This window comes from Arvicola amphibius, chromosome 10 (genome assembly GCF_903992535.2).
Source record: "Arvicola amphibius chromosome 10, mArvAmp1.2, whole genome shotgun sequence".
Taxonomy (NCBI): domain Eukaryota; kingdom Metazoa; phylum Chordata; class Mammalia; order Rodentia; family Cricetidae; genus Arvicola; species Arvicola amphibius.
In genome coordinates, this window is record NC_052056.1 from 36,498,085 (window position 1) to 36,525,722 (window position 27,638).

General features: G+C 37.3%; 1 protein-coding gene across 1 annotated transcript; it reads right to left on the reverse strand.

Annotated features, from left to right (window-relative positions):
* Positions 1 to 14,072: 14,072 nt before the first annotated feature.
* Positions 14,073 to 15,005, reverse strand: LOC119825256 (olfactory receptor 183). The gene has a single exon (XM_038346020.1). It carries the CDS (start codon positions 15,000 to 15,002, stop codon positions 14,073 to 14,075), a length of 930 nt encoding a protein of 309 aa, XP_038201948.1. The 5' UTR covers positions 15,003 to 15,005.
* Between the last annotated feature and the right edge of the window lie 12,633 nt (positions 15,006 to 27,638).

The window sequence follows — 27,638 nt, forward strand, 5'->3', positions numbered from 1 at the left end:
AGTTGGAAGATGGAAACCCCACCAATGTCTTGTGACATTGATTTTAAAAAGGTTTCTTGGGAAACATTGGTTTTGTAAAATCCAAAAACTCCATTCCTTCATTTTAGTTAGACTGGTCCATGGCAATTTTTTTCCTTTGAAAAACATCCTATGATGCTGGATGTTTCAACTTTTGGAAAATTAATTTTAACTAAACTTTATATAACTAGCTTATTTTCTGCAACAGTGGGACATTTATCTCTTCTGAGAAGATACCATTCACGTGAAACTTACTAAGAACAATAAGTAGCAATGACATCACGTGCCTATATTTTTATAGAAGTTTAACAAATTTCCAGTGTAGATATCATGTTTATAAATGTTTTTAAGTAAACAAAGAATGTAACTTTCTTGATACATAAAGGTCTTTGCCTGGGTACACATATGGCTTAGTCATGACTTTCGGTGATGAATCTCACTGTTCCAGTGAAAAATTCTACACAATGGATTGATGTCAGTTTTCTGCCTGATAAATTTTTATGAGAATTCATTAAAATCTGTATAGAGTTGAAATACCAAGAAGATTTTTGGCTGATCCTCATAACTTTTCCACACAGTACACACATTCTGTGAGAGAAATGGGCAGAGTCTAGAAATTGTTCTTCCCTCAATGTTATTCTACTCTGAGCCTCTAATGGCAGGGAAACCCTGACCATCTTTTTCATAAAAGGAATACCCTGGGCTCTGTTTAGATAATTGAATACTTAGTTGCCTTTGGGGTTAGCTTTTGGCCATGCCTCTTTTATATTCTGATGAATGATCTTTCTCACAAAGTACAATATATGCAAGCTAAAGAGAATTTGCCAAATATTTAAGTTCTGCTCACCTTTAGATTAAAATTTCTATCTTGAACTTGCTCATTTACTTGTCTACTCTGTATATTTAGAGAACATCTTAATGTGCTTTAAAACTTTTCTTAGCAAATTATAACAAAAAATCTTTAACTCGTTGTTCATAAACCTTCATTTCACAAACATTGTTACACAAGCATCACTGAGCCTAGCTCCTCAGGCCCTAACAAAGGTTAAATAGAAGAGGTTCCATTTCCTTCAGTCTCCAACAATATGGTCTCCATTTCTGTCTGAAAAATCAACACAACAGAAGTTATCATCTAAATTCTTACTAACATTTTGTTCACAACCCCTTTAGTATTCTCTGAACATACTGAAGATTTTTCTTGTATTTACTCTTCCCAGTGGCACATTCATGCCAGTGTAGGTTTTTCAAGCATGTTTCCCACAATTTTTCTAGTGTCTGCTAATTATATACTGCCTAAACTAGTATTTTATTTGTTTTCTTCATATATATATATGAATATATATATATATATATATATATATATGTATATATATATATATACATATATATATATATATGTTATATTTGGCTAGATGATATATGTTCATGTCCATTTGTGTGTCTGTGGATACACTTAAATCCACTCATATTTGTGGAAGTTAGAGTTTATGTGTCAGTCCTTTCTATCTACCTTGTTTTAAGAAACAGGATTTTTCTTTTTTCCATACTGCAGGGTAACAATCTGTATGAGGCAAAAGGAAGTCCAGTTTAATATGGCTCAGTAGCCAGTATTGGTTCACACTTCTAGAATATGATGGTAAACAGTTTATTTTAGGTACATTAAAGTACAATACAAATTTATTAAAAGTTTTGTGGTATAACACAATCCTGTGTACACAACAAGGCATAGTTACATTGAAACTCTTTTCAAAGTATATGTCATTTCTTCCACAAAGATGAGATCTATAAATAGACTACATGTACTGTCTTAGGGATCTGGGGAAAGATCTCATGTGTTTTATGTCAGACAGTGTAGAGGTCACTTAGGCTATTAATCATCATTGTTCCTGTCAGCAAGAGTCTGGGAAACCCCTGGCCACACATATAGTCAGAGGTCACCTAGGTAATTAATCACCTTCATTCCCATCATTTTGGGCAGAAAACAGGTCATTCATGTTTGCATTTGAAGAGTGTTGTGGAATAATTCTTTTGTATACTATAAAGATTTGTCACTCAAATTGGTTTGATAAAAAGCTGACTGGCCAATAGCCGGCCAGGAATTATAGGCAGGACAACCAAACTAATAAAGTTGGGATGAAGAAGGGTGGAGTCAGAGGAGAAGCCAGCAGACTCAGAGAAAGCAGGATATGTAGAAAATTAGATAACAAGCCATGAACCACGTGGAAGAAAATAGGTAAGACATATTGATTAATTTAAAAGGTAAGAGTTAGCTAGTTACAAGCCTGAGCTATAAACCAAGCATTTACAATTAATATTAAATCTCCATATCAGTTATTTGGAAACTGGTAGGTTGGAAAGAAAAGTCTGCTTACAGAAGAGATAACCCTGCATGTTGAATATTGCTGGTTTCTCTAGCACGTTCCTGTGAGTGAGAAAAACCTCTGTGTAGGAGACCAATTCCTACGTATAACCCCAGTAGCACAGACAATAAGGACAATATTGAATAAATGGGACCTCCTAAAACTGAGAAGCTTCTGTAAAGCAAAGGACACTGTCACTAAGACAAAAAGGCAACCTACTGACTGGGAGAAGATCTTCACCAACCCTGCAAAAGACAAAGGTCTGATCTCCAAAATATATAAAGAACTCAAGAAACTAGACATTAAAATGCTAATTAACCCAATTAAAAAATGGGGCACTGATCTGAACAGACAATTGTCAACAGAAGAAGTTCAAATGGCCAAAAGACACTTAAGGTCATGCTCAACCTCCTTAGCTATCAGGGAAATGTATATCAAAACAACTTTGAGATACCATCTTACACCTGTCAGATTGGCTAAAATCAAAAACACCAATGATAGCCTTTGTTGGAGAGGTTGTGGAGTAAGGGGTACACTCATCCATTGCTGGTGGGAGTGCAAACGTGTGCAACCACTTTGAAAATCAGTGTGGCAGTTTCTCAGGAAATTCGGGATCAACCTACCCCAGGACCCAGCAATACCACTCTTGGGAATATACCCAAGAGACGCCCTATGATACTACAAAAGCATTTGTTCAACTATGTTCATAGCAGCATTATTTGTAATAGCCAGAACCTGGAAACAACCTATATGCCCTTCAATGGAAGAAAGGATAAAGAAAGTGTGGAATATATACGCACTAGAGTACTACTCAGCGGTAAAAAAACAATGACATCTTGAATTTTGCATGCAAATGGATGGAAATAGAAAACACTATCCTGGGCTGGAAAGATGGCTCAGAGGTTAAAATCACTGGCTGTTCTTCCGGAGGTCCTGAGTTCAATTCCCAGCAACCACATGGTGGCTCACAACCATCTGTACTGAGATCTGGCACCCTCCTCTGGTGTGCGGGCATACATTGAGGCAGAATTTTGTATACATAATAAATAAATCTTTAAAAAAAAAGAAAGAAAAGAAAACACTATCCTGAATGAGGTAACCCAGACCCAAAGAGATGAATATGGTATGTACTCACTCATAAGTGGATTCTAGCCATAAATAAAGGACACTGAGCCTATAATTTGTGATCCTAGAGAAGCTAAATAAGAAGGTGAACCCAAAGAAATACATATAGTTATCCTTCTGGCTATTGGAAGGAGACAAGATTGCCAGGAAAAAATGGGAGCTCGGTGGTGGGGGTAAGGGGACATGGGGAGAGAGAAGTGAAAAGGGGAGGGTGGGGAGAGCTTGGGGGAATGTGATGGTTGGGATGGAGGAAGGGTGGATATGGGAGCAGGGAAGTATATATCTTAATTAAGGGAGCCATTTTAGGGTTGGCAAAAGACTTGACTTTAGAGGGGTTTCCAGGTGTCCATGGAGATGTCCCCAGCTAGTTCCTTGGACAGCTGAGGAGAGGGAGCCTGAAATATCCCTATTCTATAGCCATACTGATGAAGGAGAGAGAACATGAGCAAGGAAGTCAGGACTGTGAGGGGCGCACCCACACACTGAGATGGTGGGGCTGATCTAATGGGAGCTCACCAAGGACAGCTGGACTGGGACTGATGGAGCATGTGATCAAACCAGACTCTATGAACATGGTGGACAATGAGGGCTGACTGAGAAGCCAAGGACAATGGCACTGGGTTTTGATCCTACTGCACATACTGGCTTTGTGGGAGCCTAGTCTGTTTGGATGCTCACCTTCCTAGACCTGGATGGAGGGGGGAGGACCTTGGACTTCCCACAGGATAGGGAATCCTGACTGATCTTTGGAGTGGAGAGGGAGGGGAAGGGGAGAGAGGATTGGGAGGAGGGGAGGAGGTAGAAATAAAAAAAAGATTTAAAAACAAACCTCTGTGCCCCCACAACACCATACTTTGCAATTATGTGCATATGTATGTGTATGTGTGTGTGTGTGCACAAATGTGTGTGAATGTTCATGCCCAAGGATGATGTCAGAGTCATCCTAGATTGCTCTTACATTGTACTCACTGAAGCAGAGTCAATAAAATCCAGACTTGGTTGCCATGGTTAGTCTTTCTAGTCATCTTACTCTGGAATCTGTTGCCTCTGATTTTGAAGCCTGGAGTCATGGGTGGACCATCACAACCTCTCAAGATGTTTGTGGTTTTCTGGAGATCCAAACTCTGGTCTTCTTTTTTGTGAAGCAAGAGGTTAATTTCTGAGCCATACCCTCAACCCAAATTGCATGTACTTATTATTTGCCTTTGCATATGCCAAGATAGTAGACTTTAAAATTTTAAGGAACTTAGTTTTAACAATTACCTTTTTAATTCTTTTCTGACACCTTTGTTCTTTTGTTATCAGTATTATGATTGATGACGTATTTTAACATCTGGATTTTTTACAATATTATAGTCAATTCCACTGCTAGCTTCCTTTCACCTGAGTTGAGTCAGCCATCCGGCCAAGCACAGCACATTTGACAGAGGTGTGATGGTTTGAATGAGAATGGCCCCCATAAACTCAAATTTGAATATTCAGTGCTCCAGTTGTTATAATCATTTGGAAAAGACTAAGAAGTATGAACTTGTTGGAGGAGGTTTATCACTGGGTGTCAACTACCCCAGTGTTGTGCCTTCATGAAGTACTACTGCATTGCATCCACAGACCAGTTGAAAGAAGTATGAACTCTATTTTCAGGCAAATCCACAAGAATGCTAGCATTTTTTTTCAGTATGAAATATAAAGGTCACTATGGTGCAGCACAATGTATTTCAAGTTGTGACAAACAAATTAAAGAAGAGGGATCAATCATTTCCTTCAACTGTGAGGCCACTCATGAACCTGAGAGGCTCCAGCAAATAGTTCTAATACCATGGTCACAACGATAGTTCTGTCAAAATAAATGTGTACATAATAAATAAATAAATAAATATTTTTTTAAAAAAAAAAGAATATGGGAGCTAGAAGTCAACACTGGATATTGTGACAGTGAGTCCTAATTGTAAAATTGACAGGTTCTACAATGGGATATGTGTGTCAAAACATGATTGTGGGGGTTATGTTAACTGCATTGTGGTAAGAAGATCTGATCCTACAGGTGGGACTATTTCATGAGTGAGGATCCCTAACTGCATAGAATTGGAGAAAGTGAACTGAGCATTAGAATTTGTTTCTCACTTCTGATTACAGAATATAATGTGATCAGCTCCCTCAAATTCCTCCTACTGTGACTTCCCTGCTGTGATAGAATGTGATCTGATACTGAGAGCCAAAGAAACCTTTCTCCTTTAACTTGCTTTTGACAAATCATTTTTATTATTTTTATTATAATTATTACAAATATCCACCTCCACTCCTCCCATTTCCCTCCCCCATCCCCCTTCCCCTCCCTCTCCAGCCCAATGAGCAGTCAGGGTTCCCTGCCCTGTGAGAAGTCCAAGGTCCTCCCCTCTCCATCCAGATCTAGGAAGGTGAGCATCCAAACAGACTAGGTTCCCATAAAGCTAGTACATAGAGTAGAATCAAAACCCAGTGCCATTGTCCTTGGCTTCTCAGTCAGCCCTCCATGTAAGCCACGTTCAGAGAGTCTGGTTTGATCACATGCTCCATCAGACCCAGTCCAGCTGGCCTTGGTGAGTTCCCATTAGATCGGCCCCACTGTCACATTGGGTGGGTGCACCCCTCACAGTCCTGACTTCCCTGCTGATGTTCTCTCTCCTTCTGTTCCTCATTTGGACCTTGGGAGCTCAGTCCAGTGCTCCAGTGTGGGTCTCTTTCTCTATCTCCATTCATCACCAGTTGAAGGTTCTATGGTGGTATACAAGATATTCATCAGAGTGGCTATAGTATAGGGCCAGTTCAGGCATCCTCTCCTCAGCTGCTCAAGGAATAAGCTGGGGACATAAACTGAAAGAAAAATAAAAACCATATGATCATTTCAATAGATGCAGAAAAAGCACTTGACAAAATTCAACACCCCTTTATGATAAAGGTTTTGGAGAGGTTAGGGATACAAAGATCATACATAAATATAATAAAAGCAATATATAACAAGCCAACAGCTAATATCAAAATAAATGGAGAGAAACTCAAAGCCATTCCACTAAATTCAGGAACAAGACAAGGCTATCCACTCTCACCATATCTCTTCAACATAGTTCTTGAAGTTCTAGCAATAGCAATAAGACAACATCAGGAGATCAAGGGGATTCAAATCAGAAGGAAGAAGTCAAACTTCCATTATTTGCAGATGATGTGATAGTGTACATTAGTGACACCCAAACCTCTACCAAGGAACTCCTACAGCTGATAAATACCTTTAGTGAAGTGGCAGGCTACAAAATCATCTCAAAAAAAATCAGTAGCCCTCCTATACACAAAGGATAGAGAAGCAAAGAGGGGATTCAGAGAAACTTCACCTTTTATGATAACCAAAAGTAGCATAAAGTATCTTGGGGTAACTCTAATCAAGGAATTGAAAGATCTATTTGACAAGAACTTTAAGGCATTGAAGAAAGAAATTGAAGAGAACACTAGAAAATGGAAAGACCCCCCCATGCTCTTGGATGGGTAGGATCAACATAGTAAAAAGAGCAATTCTACCAAAGGCAATCTATAGATTCAATGTAATCCCCATCAAGGTCCCATAATAATTCTTCACAGACATTGAGAGAATAATAATCAACTTTATATGGAAAAACAAAAAACCCAGGATAGCCAAAACAATCTTATACAATAAAGAAACTTCTGGAGGCATTACCATCCCTGACATCAAACTCTATTACAGAGCTACAGTATTGAAAACAGCTTGGTATTGGCATAAAAACAGAGAAGTTGACCAATGGAATTGAATAGAAGACCCGGATTTTAACCCAAAAACCTAAGAACACCTGATTTTCGATAAAGGAGCTAAAAATATACAATGGAAGAAAGAAAGCCTCTTCAACAAATGGTGCTGACATAACTGGATGTCAACCTGTAGAAGAATCAAAATAGATCCATATCTATCACCATGCACAAAACTCAAGTCCAAATGGATTAAAGACCTCAATATGAATCTGAACACACTGAATCTGATAGAAGAGAAAATGGGAAGTACTCTACAACATATGGGAACAGGAAACTGCTTCCTACGTATAACCCCAGCAGCACAGACATTAAGGCCAACATTGAATAAATGGGATCTCCTGAAACTGAGAAGCCTCTGTAAAGCAAAGGACACTGTCACTAAGACAAAAAGGCAGCCTACTGATTGGGAGAAGATCTTCACCAACCCCACATCAGACAAAGGTCTGATCTCCAAAATATATAAAGAACTCAAGAAACTAGACATTGAAACTCTAATTAACCCAATTAAAAAACGGGGCACTGAACTGAACAGAGAATTTTCAACAGAAGAAGTGAAAATGGCCAAAAGACACTTAAGGGCATGCTCAACCTCCTTAGTGATCAGGGAAATTCAAACCAAAACAACTTTGAGATACCATCTTACACCTGTAAGAATGGCTAAAATCAAAAACACCAATGATAGCCTTTGCTGGAGAGGATGTCGAGTAAGAAGAAGACTCATCCATTGCTGGTGGGAATGCAAATGTGTGCAACCACTTTGGAAAGGTAGTTTCTCAGGAAATTCGGAATCAACCTACCCCAGGACCCAGCAATACCACTCTTGGGAATATACCCAAGAGATGCACTACCTTATTACAAAAGCATTTGTTCAACTATGCTTATAGCAGCATTATTTGTAATAGCCAGAACCTTGAATAAACCTAGATGCCCTTCAATGGAAGAATGGATAAAGAAAGTGTAGAATATATACATATTAGAGTACTACTCAGTGCTAAAAATAATGACATCTTGAATTTTGCATGCAAACGGATGGAAATAAAAACACTATCCTGAGTGAGGAAAACCAGACCCAAAAAGATAAACATGGGATGTACTCACTTATAATTGGTTTCTAGCCATAAATAAAGGACATCAAGCCAATAATTCGTGATCCTAGAGAAGCTAAATAAGAAGGTGAATCCAAAGAAAACATATCGCTCTCCTCCTGGATATGGGAAGTAGACAAGATTGCCGAGCAAAAATTGGGAACTTGGGGGTGGGGTGGGATGGTGCTAAGGGGATATGGGGAGAGAAAAGTGTGAAGGGGAGGATGGGGAAAGCTTGGAGGAATGGGATGGTTGGGATAAAAGAAGGGTGGATATGGGAGCAGGGTAGTATAAATCTTAATTAAGGGAACCATTTTAGGGTTAGCAAGAAACTTCACTCTAGCGGGGGTTCCCAGGTATCCAAGGAGATGTCCCCAGCTAGTTCCTTGGGCAGCTGAGGAGAGGGAACCTGAAATGGCCCTTTCCTGTAGCCTTACTGATGAATATCTTGCATATCACCATAGAAGCTTCATCTGGCGATGGATGGAGATAGACACAGAGCCCCACATTGGAGAACTGGACTGAGCTCCCAAGGTCCAAATGAGGAGCAGAAGGAGGGAGAACATGAGCAAGGAAGTCAGGACCACAAGGGGTGCACAAACCCATGAGATGGTGGGGCTGATCTAATGGGAGCTCACCAAGGCCAGCTGGACTGGGACTGAAACAGCATGGGATAAAACCAGACTCCCTGAACATGGCGAACAATTAGGGCTGCTGAGAAGCCAAGGACAATGGCACTGGGTTTTGATCCTACTGCATGTACTGGCTTTAGAGGGGCCTAGCCTGTCTGGATGCTCACCTTCCTAGACCTGGATGGAGGGGGGAAGATCATGGACTTCCCTCTGGGCAGGGAACCCTTACTGCTCTTCGGACTGGAGAGGGAGTGAGAGGGGAGAGGGAGGGAAATGGGAGGCGGGGAGGAGGTGGGGATGAGGCAGAAATTTTTAATAAAAAAAAATAAAAATATATTATTTTATTTGTTTTGTTAAAGAAAACAAACTATCTCTTTTCATTTTAATATTAATCCCAGTTTCCACTCCCTATTCTCCTCCCATTCCCTCCAACTCCCTCCCACCCCCATGTAATCCTCAGAGAGGGTAAGGCACATTGTCTTGTGGAAGGTCCAAATGCCTCCCTAATATATCTAAGTTGGGCAAAATTTCCATCCAAAGAAAACAAGTTCCCAAAAAGCCAGTACAAGCAGTAGGGATAAATCCTGGTGCCACTGCCAGGGGCCCTGAGTCCACTGCAGCCATGCAACTTTCACTCACATTTAGAGGGACTAGTTTGATCCTATGCTTATTCCTTCCCTGTCCAGATGTTATTGGTAAATCCCCATTAGCTCAGGAAAACTTTCAGCAGGTATACCCGTCATGGTCTTGAACTTTTTGCTCGTTTTCTCACTCCTCCCACTCTTCCACTTGACTTTGGGAGCTCAGTCCAGTGCTCTGATGCAGGTCTCTGTCTCTGTTTCCATCAGCTGCTAGATGAAGATTCTATGGTAATATTTAAGATGTTCATCAGTCTGACTACTGCGGAATGCCAGTTCAGGCACCCTCTCCTCTGTTGTTTAGATTCCTAGCTGGGATCAATTTGTAGATTCCTGGGAATTTCTCTAGAGCCAGGTTTCTTGCTAGCCCTAAAATGGCTCCCTCAATCAATATACCTCTTTCTTGCTCTCATCTTGGCCCTTCCTCTATCTCAACTATTCTGTTCCTTCAAGTTCTCCCTTTCCTTGCCCTCTACCTTTCCCCTTTCACCCTCTTTCTCCCCCACCTCTAAGTTTGCAATGTTGTCAGACAGTCTTGTGTATTTTGACTTTCCAGGAGGGTCTATATGATTTTCTTAGGGTTTACCTTGATACTTAGCTTCTATAGGATCATTAAGTATTCTCATTATTCTTTGCTTATAGCTAATATTCACTTAAGAGTGAGTGCATACCATATTCATCTTTTTGGGTCAGTGTTACCTCACTCAGGATGGTGTTATCTAATACCATTCATTTGCATGCAAATTTCAAGATGTAACTGCTTTTTATCACTGAATAGTACTCTAATGTGTAATTGTGAAGCATTTTCTTTACCCATTCTTTGGTTGAGGGGCAGCCTGGTTGTTTCCACATTCTGGCTATTACAAGTAACACTGCTATGAACATAGTTGGACAAATGTTTTTGTAGTATAATTGAGCAGCTTTTGGGTATTTGGCAAAGAATATTGCTAGATCCTGAGGTAGGTTGATTCTCAATATTCTGAGAAACCACCATACTGGTTTCCCAAGTAATTATACTAGTTTGTATTCCTACCAGCAATAAATGATTGTTCCCCTTACTTTGCATTCTCTCTAGCATAAGCGGTCATTGGTGCTTTTGATCTTATCCATTCTGACAGGTGTACGATAGTTCCTCAGAATTGTTCTGATTTGCATTTCCCTGATGGCTAAGGATGTTGAACATTTCCTTAAGTGTCTTTTGGCCAATCTTCTTTTGAGAATTTGAGGATTCTCTGTTTAGCTTTGTACCCCCATATTTTAATTGGGTTATTTGGAATTTTGATGCCTAATGTCTTTTTGTTCTTTATATATTTTGGATTCCAGTACTTTGTTTGATGTGGCGTTCATGAAGATCTTTTCCCATTAGTAGCCTGGCTTTTTGTCTTATTGACTGTGTCCTTTCCTTTATAGGAGCTTCTCAGTTCAAGAAGGTATGATATATTTATTGTTGCTATTATTGTCTCTGCTACTGGCATTATGCATAGGAAGTTTTATTTCCTATGCCCATGCATTGAAGGCTACTTTCCAATTTCTCTTCTATCAGGTTCAGTGTGGTCAGATTTATATTGAGGTCTTTAATCCATTTGGCCTTGAGTTTTGTGTATGGAGATATATATAGTTCTATTTTCATTCTTGTACATGACCACTACCTACATATAACCCCAATAGCACAGGCAATAAGGGCAACATTGAATAAATGGGAACTCCTAAAACTGAGAAGCTTCAGTAAAGCAAAGAACACTGTCATTAAGACAAAATGGCATCTTACTAAATAGGAGAAAATCTTCACCAACCCCGCATCAGACAAAGGTCTGATCTCCAAGGGGAGGATGGGGCGAGCATGGGGGATGGGACAGTTGGGATGGAGGAAGACTAGATATGGGGGCAGGGAAGTATATGGTGGGGCTGATCTAATGGGAGCTCACCAAGGCCAGATGGACTGGGACTGAAAAAGCATGAGATAAAACAGGACTCCCTGAGCATGGCAGACAATGAGGGCTGCTGAGAAGCCAAGGACAATGGCACTGGGTTTTGATCCTACTGCATGGACGGGCTTTGTGGGAACCTAATCTGTTTGGATGCCCACCTTCCTAGACCTGGATGGAATGGGGAGGACCTTGAACTTCCCACTGGGCAGGGAACCCTGACTGCTCTTTGGACTGGAGAAGGAGAGGTGTGGGGGTTGGGGTTGGAGGAATGGGGAACTGTAGGGAGCAGGTTGGCCTGGGTGGGTGTGGGAATTGAAGGTAGGATGGAGGGAGAAAGTAACAAGACAGGTAAGTTCTGATAGGAGGCATTTTGGGGTTAGGGAAAAACCTGGTGACAGAAAAACCCTCTGGAACCCACAAGGATAGAAAAAACCTGGTGACAGAAAAACCCTCAGGAACCCACAAGAATGATCCGCAAATAAGACTCCTAGCAAAAGTGTAGGGGGTACCTGAACTGACCATCTACTGCAAGCATATTGGTGATATCCCTAATTTCAGAGATACTCTATCCAGTAACTGATGGAAGCTTAGGCAGAGATCCACAGACAGGCACTTCTCTGAGTTCTGAGAGATTTGTAGAAGAAAGGGGGTAGGGATTGTTCCTGCCAGAGGGATGATGATGGGGGGACCCCACAGAAACAGATGACCTGAGCTATCAGCAACTCATGGATGTTCCACCAACAGTCAGGGAGTCTGCATGGTACCGACCTAGGCCTTCTGCATGTATGTGAAAATTATATAGTTTGGTCTTTTACTACTGCCTCTAACAGTGAGAATAGGACCTCTCCCTGGTGGTTAGTTGGATTTTGTAACCTGTTCCCCATGCTGGATTACCTGGACACTGCTTGACCTAGGGGGAGGAGCTTGGTCCTGCCTCAACTTGATATGCAATGCTATGTGAAAGCCCTTGGGAGGGAGGCCTATCCCTCTCTGAATGGAGATGGAGAAGGAGTGGATGTGGACTGAAAGGGGGATAGATGGGAAAGGGAAGGGAATGAGAAGATAGGAGGGAGGATAAAATCAGTTGGTATGCAAAATAAATGGTAAAATGTTATTTAAACAAAAAAAGAAAAATAAATCTGTGATTAAACAATTAGACATGCAGGAGGTAAGTGTTCTTTAGGATAAGAATATCAGTTTCAGTATGAAAAAATACTTAATAACATTTTTGAGATACTGATAGTACGATTAGTTCTATAGGTTGCTTATTTCTTATTTTTAAAAAGTATAGATAAAGTCTCTAATATCAAAAGGTTCTTATTCTCAGCCATCTATCAGGTGCAATGGTATCAGATCTTCTCACCATTACTTGAATTTAAGTAATTTTTAAAAATGTTTCTTGTGTGTATAAGTCATACCAACACATTTTGATCCTACTTAAAAATATCATGTGTTTGCTGAGCAGTGGTATTGCACCCTTTAATCTCAGAACTCAAGAGGCAGAGTCAGGTAGATCTCTGTGATTTCGAGGCCAGCCTGGGTTTATAAGAGCTAGTTGAAGTACAGACTCCAAAGCTACATGGAAACCTTGTCTTAAAAAAAACAATATATGTATACATATATGTGTGTGTACATATATGCATGTGTGTGTGTGTGTGTGTGTGTGTGTGTGTGTGTGTGTTCTTTCTGAGCTAAGGGTTTGGCTTTTGGTTTTAGCTTTGGAGGAAGAATGAAAATATTTCTTTCCCCTTACACCACTTTGCTTTCTCTTTCTTTCTTTCTCTCTCTCTCTTTCTTTCTTTCTCTCTTTCTTTCTTGGAAAATATTATTTAGTTCTTCAAATACTTTAATTCTTAATGAGTCAACCTATGGATTGTTCTAAGAGAAATAACTCACTTTTCTTAATTTAAAAAGTGCAACAAGCTAAGATATTCTTCATACTGGTAGCTCTACCTTCATGGCCTTGACTGTGCTTTTGACTATGTATAAATATTTTTCTATTCATGTATAAAACATTTGAATTAGATTTCTTCAGCAACTGAAATTCAACATCTCACATAAACCTGTCAGAAAAGATATTTGATAGCTGTCAGTATTCCAGAGGTTTTCTTCAATGAACTCCTCACAAAACTGCCAAAAATACAGAGTAAATGTGACATGACTTTCAGGTGTAATAACATAACATTCTCTCTATCACACTCAAGTGCTTTTGAGAGAAATAAAAAGATGCTAAAATTTGATAGATCTAAATTTGGTAATAACATTAAACTATAAATTTTCCTTGTGTTTGCTTTATTCTGATATAAGAGCATTTGATCAAAATTTCTCATAAATGCATATGATAAATGAATACAGATGCTTACCAATGTGTTAAGGAGATAATAACATATGTAAATTTAATTCAATAATCTCTTTCAACATTTATAGTTTCAAAATCCACATTCATTTCAACAATATCATGAATTTTAATAAAATTAACAGATATGAATGAGATCTAAACTTTTATCTTCAGCATTTTTTTCAGAGAATCTACGACTTGCTTATTTCGGAGACTGTAGATAATTGGATTTAATACAGGGATTATAACTGTGTAAAACAGAGAGAGGATCATGTCTTGATCATCTGCTTCTGAAGATGCTGGGTGCACATACATGAAGAGAAGAGGCCCATAGTACAAAGACACAGATAAGAGATGGGCTCCACAGGTGGATAAGGCTTTCCTTACACCTTTGTCAGACTTCTTTTTTGAAATTGTAAAGAGAACAAATGTGTAGGAGATAAGAATTGTCATAATGGAAAACACTTGTATTGAACCAGAGAAAATGAAAATTATCAGATAATTCAAAGAAGGATCAGTACAGGAAATTTTTAACAGTGGTATAACATCGCAGTAAAAGTGATATAGTATGTTAGAATTACAGAAGGTTAATCTGAATAAAAAACTTTCATGAATTACAGCATGAATAAAGCCACCTACAAATGATAAAACTAATAAGCGAATGCATAGTCTGTTGGTCATAATCACTGGATAAAGCAAAGGATTGCATATAGCTGCATAGCGGTCATAAGCCATTGCTGCCAAGAGAAAACATTCTGTGGTCACACTGATTGCAAAAGAAAAGAACTGCACCATGCATTCAGAAAGAGAAATTACCTTGCCCTTGTCCAAAAGGTTGAATAGCATCTTTGGTGTCACTGTGGATGATAACCAAGTATCCACAAAGGCTAAGTTACTAAGGAATAAGTACATGGGGATGTGAAGTCGAGGGTCATTCCAGATGAGAGTGATAAGGCCAAGGTTCCCCATAATAGTCATGAGGTACGTTACCAAGAACACTAGGAACACAAGGATTTTCCACTGTGGTTGGCATGTGAGACCTGTGAGAGCAAACTCTGTCCACAATGTTTTGTTCTCCTTTTCCATGTCGTCATTGAACGTCTCCTAAAATTAGATTTAATGAAGGTCAGATAGTGGTCACTGGTAAGTTTTTATCAGAATCTTGAAGGAGTTTCTCCTGATGAATAATGTATTATACTTTCTCATGGTCTGAATAATACTACAAGTAAAAGAATACTCTAGAAATGATTATATTTTTTCAATTGATTCCACATTGTAATGAATAACCAGTAACAGATTAAGAGTGAATGTTACTGGGAGATCTTCTAACATTGTGATACATGAACTGGGAAACACACTGACACTAGAAATTTTGTGTTTTGGATATGATGCATGATGATAGTAAAATCTAATTGAGTGTACTGGAGTAAACAATATTGAATGCCTTGTAAACAAATGTACTTTATTCCTTAGGAATAGGCTTATAATAGGAGTAGTGAGATGTAGAATGATTTTTACCAATACACTTTTAAATAAATATCTGTAAGGCATAAACATATCTTTAAGAAAAAATTTGGACTGGAGAACCCTAACCAAGACACAACTACTGTCCTAAGATTCTCAAATAAATTTTGGCCGTTTTGGCCCAGAAGGATGTTTTTTATAGGTGATTAAGCACTACTGTAGCAAAAGAATCAACACATAACAATGCATTAGGAATATATACTCAAAGTATTTTTTGTTGAAGTATTACCTAGTTAACATTTTCAATAAAAAGCTTATGCCCTGATGGTGTGATGATTACACAGGTTCAAAAGCATACAGTATATTGGATAACTAAGATTCAGTCACATAATAGAAATCAAAGAGTGGTAGAGAAGGGGTGATAAAGCACTTAATGGCTGGATCAGTGGCCATCAAAAAAATGAAAACTGATTGGAACATTCAGCTCTAAATGGGATGTTTCCATCAAATCTCTCCCCTTCAAGATCATGGAACCCTGTGGAATAGGAAGCAGAAAGAATGTAAGAGCCAGAGGGGTTGGAGGACACCAAGAAATAGAGCTTTCTAAACCAACATGAGCAAAGTTCATATGAACTCATAGAAACTGAACACAATTGTAAAAGGCATGCACTGATCTGCACCAGGTCCTCTGCATATTTATGTATATCCATAATATGTGTATTGTGGATATATAGCCATATATTGTAAATGTTAATATACATTATGGTTTCTAGTTTAATATTTTAATGGTATTCTTGACTGTGAGAATGAGTGGCTCTCTATTCTAGTGCCTTTTCTTCTCTTGGATTGTTTACTTTCTGTTGGTTTGTCTTATTCAATTTTGATGTGATAGATTTTGTTTTATCTTATTGTATTTTATCTTGTTATGTTTTGTAGTTATCTCCTAGAAGCCTCTTCTTGTCAAATGAGAGACAGGCTCTGTGGGAGCCTTCTCAGCTTGGTCGATCACCTTCCTGGACCTGGGGGGAGTTGGAAGGACCTTGGTCTTAACATAGAGTAGGGAACCCTGATGGCTCCTTGGCTTGGAGAGGGAGGGAGGGGGGTATGGGTAGAGGGAAGGGGGAGGAGGAGGGGAGGAGATGGAAATTTTTAAATATAAAAAAAATAAACCATGGGGAAAAAAAAACAAATGGGAGGAGTATGGGAAGGAACTGAATAGAGAAAGGGAAATCATAATCAGAATGTCTTATGTAAGAAAAAAATGTTTATTTTAAAAAGAGTAATAATAATAAATAAAAAAGAACTCCAGGAAGGACCATCTTCTCAACATCTGTAGAATGTAATTAGATCTACTAAAATCATAAAAGAAGCAATGACTTGGTGCAATTACAGAAGTTGGGAGCAGAGTTATAGGTAACCTACTCTTTGGAAAGTATAAGGAAAAAAATGTGGAGGAAAAGAGAAAATACTGAGGAGGTCATAATAAAGATATTGTAGTGTGGATAGATTTTATTTATTAGATAGATGCATCTGAATCACTTTCTAATTAATGAGTATTTGCTAATCAGGGACTTCTATACACTCAAGAAGTCCAAAAGACCACAAACTCACTTTCTTGTGCCTCTCCTACTGGGAAAGAATGAGGAGACTTGATGGATATTTTCCCAGTTAAACCACATGAACATGCTTTGGAATACTTAGTGTGACAAAGGACGGAGACAAAGATATCAAGATCTTGAGGGCAAACACGTCAACCATATCAAGACTCCAGCAAACGCACCTGGTGCCACTCCAATGATATTGTCGGACTGGCTAGTGGCATCTCGAGGCAGTAATAATGGCAAAAGCTCTTATTTAAATGGTTTTGGAACTTGGTTGGCTGCTGCTATTGGGCTGCCTTGCTTTCCTGTTTCTATTCACTTTTCAGCCTTATTCCTCAATACTGTTTCTATTTCCTTAAATTGTTTGCTATCCTAATTTTAGATCCTGGATTAAGGCAAAGAAATCAAATATATTCTAGAAAAAATATTGAGCATCCTGTAAGTAGCCTGGGAACTTAAAATCTAAATTTTGTAGTTATGAAGAAAGGTAGGGCCTCAGTCAATTATTAAGTAATTAGATATGTAGATGATAGATAGATAGATAGATAGATAGATAGATAGATAGATAGATGGATAGATAGATAGACAGATAGATAGAAATAAAAATTATCGAAGATTGGTGCCAAACACAAAACTAAATGCTCCATTGGACAAGAAATTAATGGAAATATTTGAGTAAAAAGCATTAAGAAATCTTAAAATCACTTTAATGGTAACAATGTTCATGTGATAGAAGTCAAAGTACATCTGAGAACAAATAGTGCAATAGCATATGGAGTGGAAGAATATACCTGATATAGGATCAATAAGAATTTACATTTCTCCTGGAGTTAACATAACTCATTTTACTGCAGACCATTATAATAAGAATTGTAGAGAAGAGAAAAGGGAAATGATAAATGAGACAGGAAACTTTAAAAGGCAATTAGCAAAGAGCTGGAAACAAAGGGAAGAAATAAAATAGGCAGGAAAGAACAGGGGTATGTTGTGGAAAAGGACAAAGGTCAAAGGAACAAAATGAAATGTGCAGATTACAGTGAATATGTGAAAGAAGAAAGGCATTGGATCAATTCACCAAAATTGTCAATCAAGTTAATCTCCTTTATTAGTTGAGTATAAGAGAGTGCTGATTTATAACTTGCTTTAAAAATTATGCCATTCTTAAACATATAGCATAGACTGGCTGTTCTTTCCATACTTAAGGTTGTTTATCCTTAGATGGGAAGGCAGAATGAATACTAATTTTAATAATACATAACATTGGATTTGTAAAAAGCAAATATTTCAAACACTGTGCCAATACTAAAAACAAGTGAAGAACAGATAATGATATGTGAATTTCCTTAACTTTGAAAGTATATCATCGTTCATTCAAATACTATGTATCAAGAGCCATGAAGTAAATTTCATATTTATGCAATAAATATTTAAATTTAATTATGGTTTAGTGACAACTAATGAAGTAAATTTAATATTAAATTGTTTTTACATTGAAAGTGCTTTTCTCAACAGAATTATGAAAAAGATAATATAAATGACCGTCATCAGTAATTCCAATGTCAGCATGTTGCCTTTAGAGTGCTTTTCCCTCTACACAATTCTGAGCACTGAACATGATCACTGATCACCTTCATTTCATGAATGGGTTCTTGTTATGTCTTAAGTTCTGTAAAGAACAACAAAATATGTCCTATCTTTACCTGATACATGTAAATATATATGAACATGTATCTTGGTTATAGACATATATCAAAATATTTTCGTGTGAAGTAAAAATATAAAGCTAACCTTTAATCGAGACCCAAAAATATATTTAAATCAGAAAATATATTTAATAACACAAACATCATCTGTCAAAACAATGAGAAATATTTCTTATGGAAGAGTCAAGGATTGATTACTTAATAGTGTTTGTAATTTTTTACAATTCTACCTCATCAAATAAAGTCATTATGGTTAGATCAATAAGATAATTAACATGTCATTTCAGCAAACCAGTCAGTCTCACGGCATTGATTTTATTCAGAATTTAACAAAGCAGAAAAATAGAATCCCATCACTATTTTCCCAGTTTTTTAACCTGGTTCTTTTGTTGTTAATTTACTCTCACTGATATGTATATATACAATATCTTTACTTTATCTAAGAATTTAAAATATACTCATCATTTCGATCTTACCCAAACACCAGAAGAGATTGTGGTGATCCTTTAAAGTATTAGGCCTTCAGGATATTGAATGAGAACACGTGGGATGCTCAGGAAGGATTGGAGGAAGGAAAGGGAAGAGATAACACAAAATAATTATATTTCAATTTCAAAAAGTTAAAAAATGTTTTCAATAATAGTAACTTTTAAAAGTATTAGTCCTTATAAAACAGAAGAAGCTGTAAATTCAGTGAGCTGACAGCAATAATGCTAGCAATCTTTTCCCATGATCTTTCAAAATCAGAGGATTCATTTTCAAGTCTCAGTAAATGTGACTTATATAAGGTTTAAGTACAAGAACCAACAGCTATGTCATTCTCTCCACATTCCAATGACTGAAGGAGTAGAAAAGTGAAATTCCCTTGAGGATCATATGGCTCCCTGCAGGACAAAGTAAAGCTGTTCTACTAGACACTGAGAATTTGGGCATGTAAGAGTATAGCCGTTCCATATGCCAATAATTTAAAAGGTCAGCACTTGAGGGATTGCAAGGGTCTAGGAAGTAAAGTCAGGAAATTTCTTTTCCTTTATAATTTTTATATTTTTTAAAAAAAATATGTATATATGTATTTGTATGTATATGCTTGAGTTTGTGCACAAATGTGGTACCCATAGACCTTAAGAGGATATTGAGTCTCCAAGAGCTAGAGTAGCAAGAACTAGTAAGTCACCAGATGTGGTTATTGAAGACTGAACTTGCTACCTCTGAAAAAGTAGTATGAGCCCTTCTGAGTCTTCCAGTCCTGAGACTTTCTCCCTAAGAAAATTAGGATGTAAACCAAAGGCCTATATTTCAGAAGACTCAATAATCAATCAGTTAGTTTGAAAATAACTTTTCTAGTTGATAACAAATATGCAAAAAAATAATACTGGTAAGAGAAGAGTTGGGGTAGAAAAAGTCAGCATGACATGAGCTGGCCATAACAAAGACATTCTTCTCCACTGCATTCTTATCTTATGACCAAGAGGGATGAGGGACACAGACAACACAGTATAAGTGAAGCAAGGCAGGTTGACTAGGAGAAAGGTAAATATCTTGACAACAGAGAAAGGATTTGAAAGTGGGCTGCCAAGGATGAATCAATGTCTATAGGATTTAATGGGTTTAAAGGGGCTTGTGTGTATGCAAACTAGACAGAAGTGAGGACACAGCTTAAGAGAAATCCCCAATCCAGAAGGACTGTCAATTGGGTCCATGGTTCCATTCCTGCCAAGCTTAGTGTTACAGTGGATATAAGGAAAGAAATGTCCTTGTGTCAAGGTCTGGAGGACAGAGTAAAACAATTTTACCAGTCCATGCTGTGCTTCTTGGTACTGGTCATGGTGACAGTTGAAGAACTCCTTCACCCAGATAACTATTACTATGACCAAAACTTGACTTAAATTAGCATGAATTGTATCTCATTTTTTTTACCTAACATTGATGGCAAAAGTCTACATTGAATATACAAATTGGGGTACTCTTTTTAATCTTTGTAATTTAAGTATTTTAGTTGTGATTTTCCTATTGTGGTTTCATTTGCATTCACTGATTAAATTTATTGTAGTCCACTTAATGGTTGTATTACTAGATGAGTATTTAATACCATACAGTTTTATATTTTGATTTTTTTAAGTTATGGTTCCTAAATATAGACTGTCCTGGAAATCACTATGTAGACAAGGATGTCATTAAATTCACAGATATCTGCCTTGTTCTGACTCCCGGGTGATGGAATTAAAGGTGTGTCCCACCATGCCAAGCCCACAGTTTTTATTTCAGGTTTTATTAAAATAATCAAACTCCATAAAAGGGAAACAAATAACTGAATTTAAATAGTAGCAAATGACAGAGAAAAAAATCAGGCACATCACCTAGAAGATATTAAGGAATCAGAAAATAACAGTAAAAGATGCTGGATTCCTGACATAGGTGGAAGAAGATGGCAGATTGAAAGTTTTCTGCAGAAACTTCAACAGGAACAATTTTCTACAAATGAAGGCATCTACACAAGAGCCAAAGAAACCAAGACAATGATCGTACTTCCTAATTATAGCATAATAGAAGTAAGTGAAGCAGATAAGAGGTAGTCCTTAGGTTTTCATTTTATATGGTTTTATTTTATAATTTCACTTGTTTTGGGAACATCATACATGAACACTGAATCTACATCATTCCTACCTCTTCTTCCCCTTCCAACGACTTCTGTATCTCCCATCCCTCCCACAAAAACTCCCAATTTTCCTCCACATGCATGCATACACACACAAATGTAGTATACATATTTTTAAATAATATAATGAAACAATGTGCTCTCCTTTGTCTTTAATTTTTCTTTCTTTTATTAAAAACAAATTGTTTCAACCAATATATTCTGGTTGTGATCTCCTCCTCTTCAATACCTCTGAGATTCCCCATACTTTCGCTATTATCAGAATCTATATCCTTTGTCTTTTTTCCTTAGAAAACCAGAAGACATCAAAGGATAATAATAAAACAACATAAAACAAAAACAAACAAACCCCAATAGGACAAAACAAACAGAAAAAAATATAGAGCCAAAGGAAAAGTATGGGATACACATGATCTCTCGCTCTCTCTCTCACACACACACACACACACACACATACACATACACACACACACACATTTGTGCACACAGAAATCCCTTTAAAAACACAAAACTGGAAACCACAATATATACAAAAGGAACTATAAATATACATAGATAGATAGATATAGGTAGGTAGATAGATTGATAGATGATGATGATAATAGATAGATAGATGATAGATAGATAGATAGATAGATAGATAGATAGATAGATAGATAGATAGATGATAGATAGAGATGATAGATAGATAGATAGATAGATGATAGATAGATAGATAGATAGATAGATAGATAGATAGATAGATAGATAGATGATAGATAGATGATAGAAAATTAAAATGCCATGTCAAAACCACATAAGACAAAGAAACTCTAGTGAAGCCATTGAGTTAATTTCGAAATGGTCATGCACCACCTTACCAAGCCCTGAGCTGTTCTTTAATCCCCTGGATGCCTTGCCTGGCTACAAAAGATGGATAGTGTAAACTATGTATCCTCCAGTACATGGAATCCTCACTAGGGTCACTCTCACAGATTCCAGAAAGTTTCCACTGCACTAGGTTTCCTCACTGCTCCCAAAATATTTCCCCCCATTCCAACTCTCTCTCCCCACACTCTCTCCCTCTATCCCTTCCAACCCCCACACCTGATCCCTCCCACTATTATCTTTACCCACACTCAATCCACCTTCAAAATCTATTCTATGTCCTCTTCCCAGGGAGATCCATGCTTCCCCCTAGAGCATGCCTCTTTACATAACCTTTCTGGACCTGGATTGTAGCTTGATTATCATTTACTTAACAGTTAATAACCCTCTTATAAGTGAATACATAATATATGGGTATGCATTCTGGGTTCATGTTACCATGCTCAGGATGTTTTCCTTTCTAGTTTATCATTAAGGATTGGTTTTTTTTAGCTATCCTGAATGTTCGTGCTTTCATAAAAGGCCAAAAATTGTCCTTTCAAGTTTTGCAAAGAACTGTGTTGGAATTTTGATGACTTCATTGAATCTGTAGATTGCATTTGGTAGGACAGTGATTTTTAACTGCATTAATCCTACTGATTCACTAACATGAAAGATATTTCAAGCTTCTGAAATCTTCTTTACCTGATTTCTTTCCTCAACATTATAAAATTATTATCATACAAGTCTTTCACGTGCTTGGTTAGAGTAACCCCAAGATACATTTTGAAGCTACTGTGATGGAATTATTTCTCTGATTTATTTCTCAGTCCTTTTGTTATTTGTACATAGGAAACCTACTGATTTGGGTGCATTATTTTTGTATCCTGCTATATTGCTGAATGTGTTTATGAGCTGTAGGAGTTGTCTGGTAGAATTTTTACAGTCACATGTATGTAATCAAATCATCTGCAAATAAGGATAGTTTGAGTTCTTCTCTCTCTATTTGTAATCCCATCATCTCAGTTGTCTCATTGCTCTCTCTAAGACTCCTCAGACTACAAGAGTCTAGGCATGGAGAATAGGCATGGAGAATAGGCATGGAGAATTGGCATGGAGAGTAAATAATGTTGTCTTGTGCCTGAATTTAGTGAAAATGCTTTGATCATTTCTCCATTTATATTGCTTGTGGGATTTTTGAAAATCACTTCTATTACTTTGTGATATGTCCCTTATATGTCTAGTGTCTCCAGAACTTTTATTATGAGGGGGTGCTAGATTTTGTCAAAGGCCTTTTCTACATCTGATGAGATGATCATGTGGTTTTTGCCTTTTAGACATTTTGTATGGTGGATTACATTTATTCATTTACAAATGTTTAACTATTTATGCATCTCTGCGATAAATGTTAAACATACCCAAGAAAACACAAAGGATAAATAATTTCAGACCAGAAAATCAAAAGAGGGAGAAAACCCAGAAAACCACAACAAAATAACAAGAATCAACCTTTGATGTTTAAAATATTAGTATTGAGAGTTATCAATGAGAAATTATGATACATGATTTTTTTAAATATATTCTCGGGTTAGCAAGTAATTTACTAAGAATTGTTGCATCTATGTTCATAAGAGAACATAGATGTTGTTCTCTTTGTTGAGCCTTTATGTGGCATAAGCATCATGATAACTGTGGCTTGGTAACAAAGAAGTGGGTAATATTCCTTCTGATTATACTTTCTGAAGTAATTTGAGGAGCACTAGAGTTAGTTTTTTAAACATCTAGTAGAATTCTATGATAAAATAATCTGGCCCTGGGCTTTCATTATAGTTGCTGTTGACTTTTAATTACTGGTTCTATTTCACTGGTGGTTGTAGATCTGTTTAAATTTCTTAACTATTCTTGATTTAAGTTTTGCAAGTGGTATATATCGAGAAAATTGTCCTTTCTAAAGATTTTTAATTTGATAGAGTACTGTATTTTAAAGTATGTCCTTATGATTTGTTTCATTGATTTTTGTACTGTTTTATTGTTTCTATTTTATTGATTTCAGCTACTAGTTTGGTTATTCTTACCGTCTACTTCCTTTAGGTGTTACTACTTTTGGTTTTAGAGTTTACAGATGTGCCATTATATTGCTAATAGAAAATACCTCAAATTTTTCTGTGGGCAGACTTTTCATTTTTGTCTGCCAGCTCACAGAAAAAGTGACATGGAGACATATTATTAATTATGAAACCTTGATCTTTGCCTTAGACTTGTCCCACTAGCTCTTATAACTTAAATTGACCCATATCTTAAAATCTATGTTCTTTTAATGGCTCAATTACTTTTACTTTGTGTTATCTATACTAATTCCTCCAAGTGGCTGGAAATTCTGCCTTTCTTCTTTCCAGAACTCTCACTGTTCACAGAAGTCCCACCTAACATCTTCCTACTTGATATTAGTAATTCATCTCTTTATTAAAACAATCTCAATGACACATCTTCACACAATATAAAAAAATATTCCACATTTCCCCCTTTTTCTAAATAAAAGGGAAATTTTATAACTCTGACATAATAAATCTGTAAACAATAAGAACAATTATCAGGTAATAATTACTTTTACAATATGCCGTCCATGTGTTTTTATAATATTCAGAGAAAATACTTTATTATCTATCTGTCTTTATGAATTGAAAGTTTACACCTAAACCATTTCCCATCACAACTTGTATTAACATCTCAAAGCTATCTTTTTAGACCTCAAAACATTTTCTTAGATAAACAATTTAAGCCTTTATGTCTTTCAGCTTTATATATTTTATATCTCTACTGTGAGTTTCTTTTTTGAATTTTGTAATAATGAAAACTGTAAGTAAAATTATGTCATTTTCAATTCTATCAGAGACACAAGAGGAAATAGGAAGCACAGAGCAAACAAGTTCCAAAGCTACAGAAATGATAAGAACATCTGGCTGCCTAGACAGTCACCCAAGATTCTTCTGGAATGTTAGGGAATCCATCTTCAAACTATAGGCCTACAATATTTGAATAATTTTCTCTTCAGCAAGAATTTTTGAAGAACTGTTACTTCCTGTCTTGGCAAAATTTGGCAGTCAATTTGTTTTGCGTCCTACTTAACCACTTTGGACAGCCTATTCCCAGCAATTTTAATGAAAATCTTGCATATCACCATAGAACCTTCACCTGGCATTGGATGGAGAAAATGACAGAGCCCCACATAGGAGCACCGGACTGAGATCCCAAGGTCCCGATGAGGAGCAAAAGGAGGGAGATCATGAGCAAGGAAGTCAGGACCGTGAGGAGTGCGTTTACCCATTGAGACAGTGGGACAGATCTAACGGGAGACCACCAAGTCCAGTTGGAATGGGACTGATGGAACAGGGGACCAAACCAGACTCTCTGAATGTGGCTGACAGTGGAGGAGGACTGAGAAACCAAGGACAACGGCAATGAACGTGAACTCTACAGCATGGACGGGCTCACTGTGAGCCTTGTCAGTTTGGTTGCTCACCTTCCTGGACTTAGGGGGAGCTGGGAGGACCTTGGACTTAACATAGTGAAGGGAACCCTGATGGCTCTTTGTCTTGGAGAGGGGTGGAGTGGGGGTATGGGTGGCAGGGAGGGGAGGGAAGGGGGAGGAGGAGGGAAGGAGATGGAAATCTTTAATAAAAAAAAAAGAAAAAAAAAGAAAAGGGAAGTTTCTTGCACAAATGGCTGCCTTTTGGCACAAAGAAAGCAAACTCCATATAAAGGTACTTTGTTATCCATCATTATTTTCTGAAGCAAATCAGTGCTGCCAGGGGCAGACATGTCTCATTATCATGAAAGGCTTTATGGTATAACGACATTTGGAATGACATGTTCTTCAGGTCTTTGAAGTGTTTGAAGATCACATTTCTTAAAAACATCTCTGTATGACCTGAAACATACCTAATATGGTCAGAAATTTGATTGCTAGATGACTAAATACTAATCTATACTTCTTAACTATCTTAAACAGATGATAATTATAATTTAAGAACTAGAAATTTACATTATAATGTTAAATGAGCTGCACCAGTACAGTACTTTAAACAAGAATGGAAACATATACCCAGCATCTAACAAAACCAACCTTAAACTTGTATCAATATAAAAAAATCCATACCAATATAAAAATATTTAAATCTAGTAGTTCTTTAAAGTAGACCCAACTCTTCTGCCCCACTATTTCTCTATTATATACCCCTGATTTCCCTTCAGAAAGACATTCATAAATCTAATTTCTTTGTTTAGCTTTTTCCCAGGCCATGACCAGTAACAATTTGTAACCAATTACCTTAAATTACGATAAACATTCATAACCTACCAAACAACCAAAAATCACCAACCTCACCTCTTCCGAATGTGGGCATTATGTTCTCTAGACTGCTTTCTCTTATCTGGGGGTGTGAAGGCATCTTTAGGGGACCTTGAGAAAATTAAAATAATGGTCAAGTCCTGGGAGAGCTAGCTGTTGTCTTCTAAGATAATATCATATCTCCTCATTAAAATTCCTGTAGAAGAAATTCTGGAAAGCAATATGACTAGAATGCATTTAAGATTTGGATTCACCCTATCCACATGTGCCTCCTATAACTTCTCCTCTACAATTGTCAATTCCTTTTCTGCTTCAGCTGTTAATTCTCTAGGATTATTTAGGTCCTTATCACCATATAAAGTTTTATTCAGATGACTATTAGGTCAGGTATAATCCCAACAGCCAGTCATAGACTGGAGATTTCTCCCAATAATCTTTGAAAGTCATTAAAAGTCTCTCCTAATTTGTGCCTTTTGTGTTCTAATCTTATGAAAACCTATTCTGTAACCTAGGTAATTAACAGAATCTCTTCTTTGAATCTTTTCAGGAGCAATTTGTAATCCCCATTTAGGCAAAAGTTTCTTTTTTTAATATTTATTTATTTATTATGCATACAATATTCTGTCTGTGTGTATGTCTGCAGGCCAGAAGAGGGCACCAGACCTCATTACAGATGGTTGTGAGCCACCATGTTTTTGCCAGGAATTGAACTCAGGACCTTTGGAAGAGCAGGCAATGCTCTTAACCACTGAGCCATCTCTCCAGCCTGGCAAAATTTTCTTTACATTTTCAAACATCCTGTCTAAAGTATCTGTATTTGAATCAGATAACAAAATGTTATCCATGTAATGGTAGATTATAGACTTAGGAAATTGCTTATGTATTATTTCCAATTGACAAAGTACTGGAACAAAGTGGGGCTATTGAGCATTCATTGTGGGAGGACGTCCACTGATATCTCCTAGTAGGACTAGAATTATTATATGTAGGCTCTGTGAAGGCAACATTTCTCTATCCTTTTCTTGTAAAGGTATAGTGAAGAAACAATCCTGTGTATCAATAACTATGAGAGGCCATCCCTTTGGTAACAGAGAAAGCAGAGGA

Coding starts and splice junctions, on each gene's coding strand:
- LOC119825256 (XM_038346020.1), bottom strand. CDS start 15,002: ATGGAAAAGGAGAACAAAACATTGTGGACAGAGTTTGCTCTCACAGGT.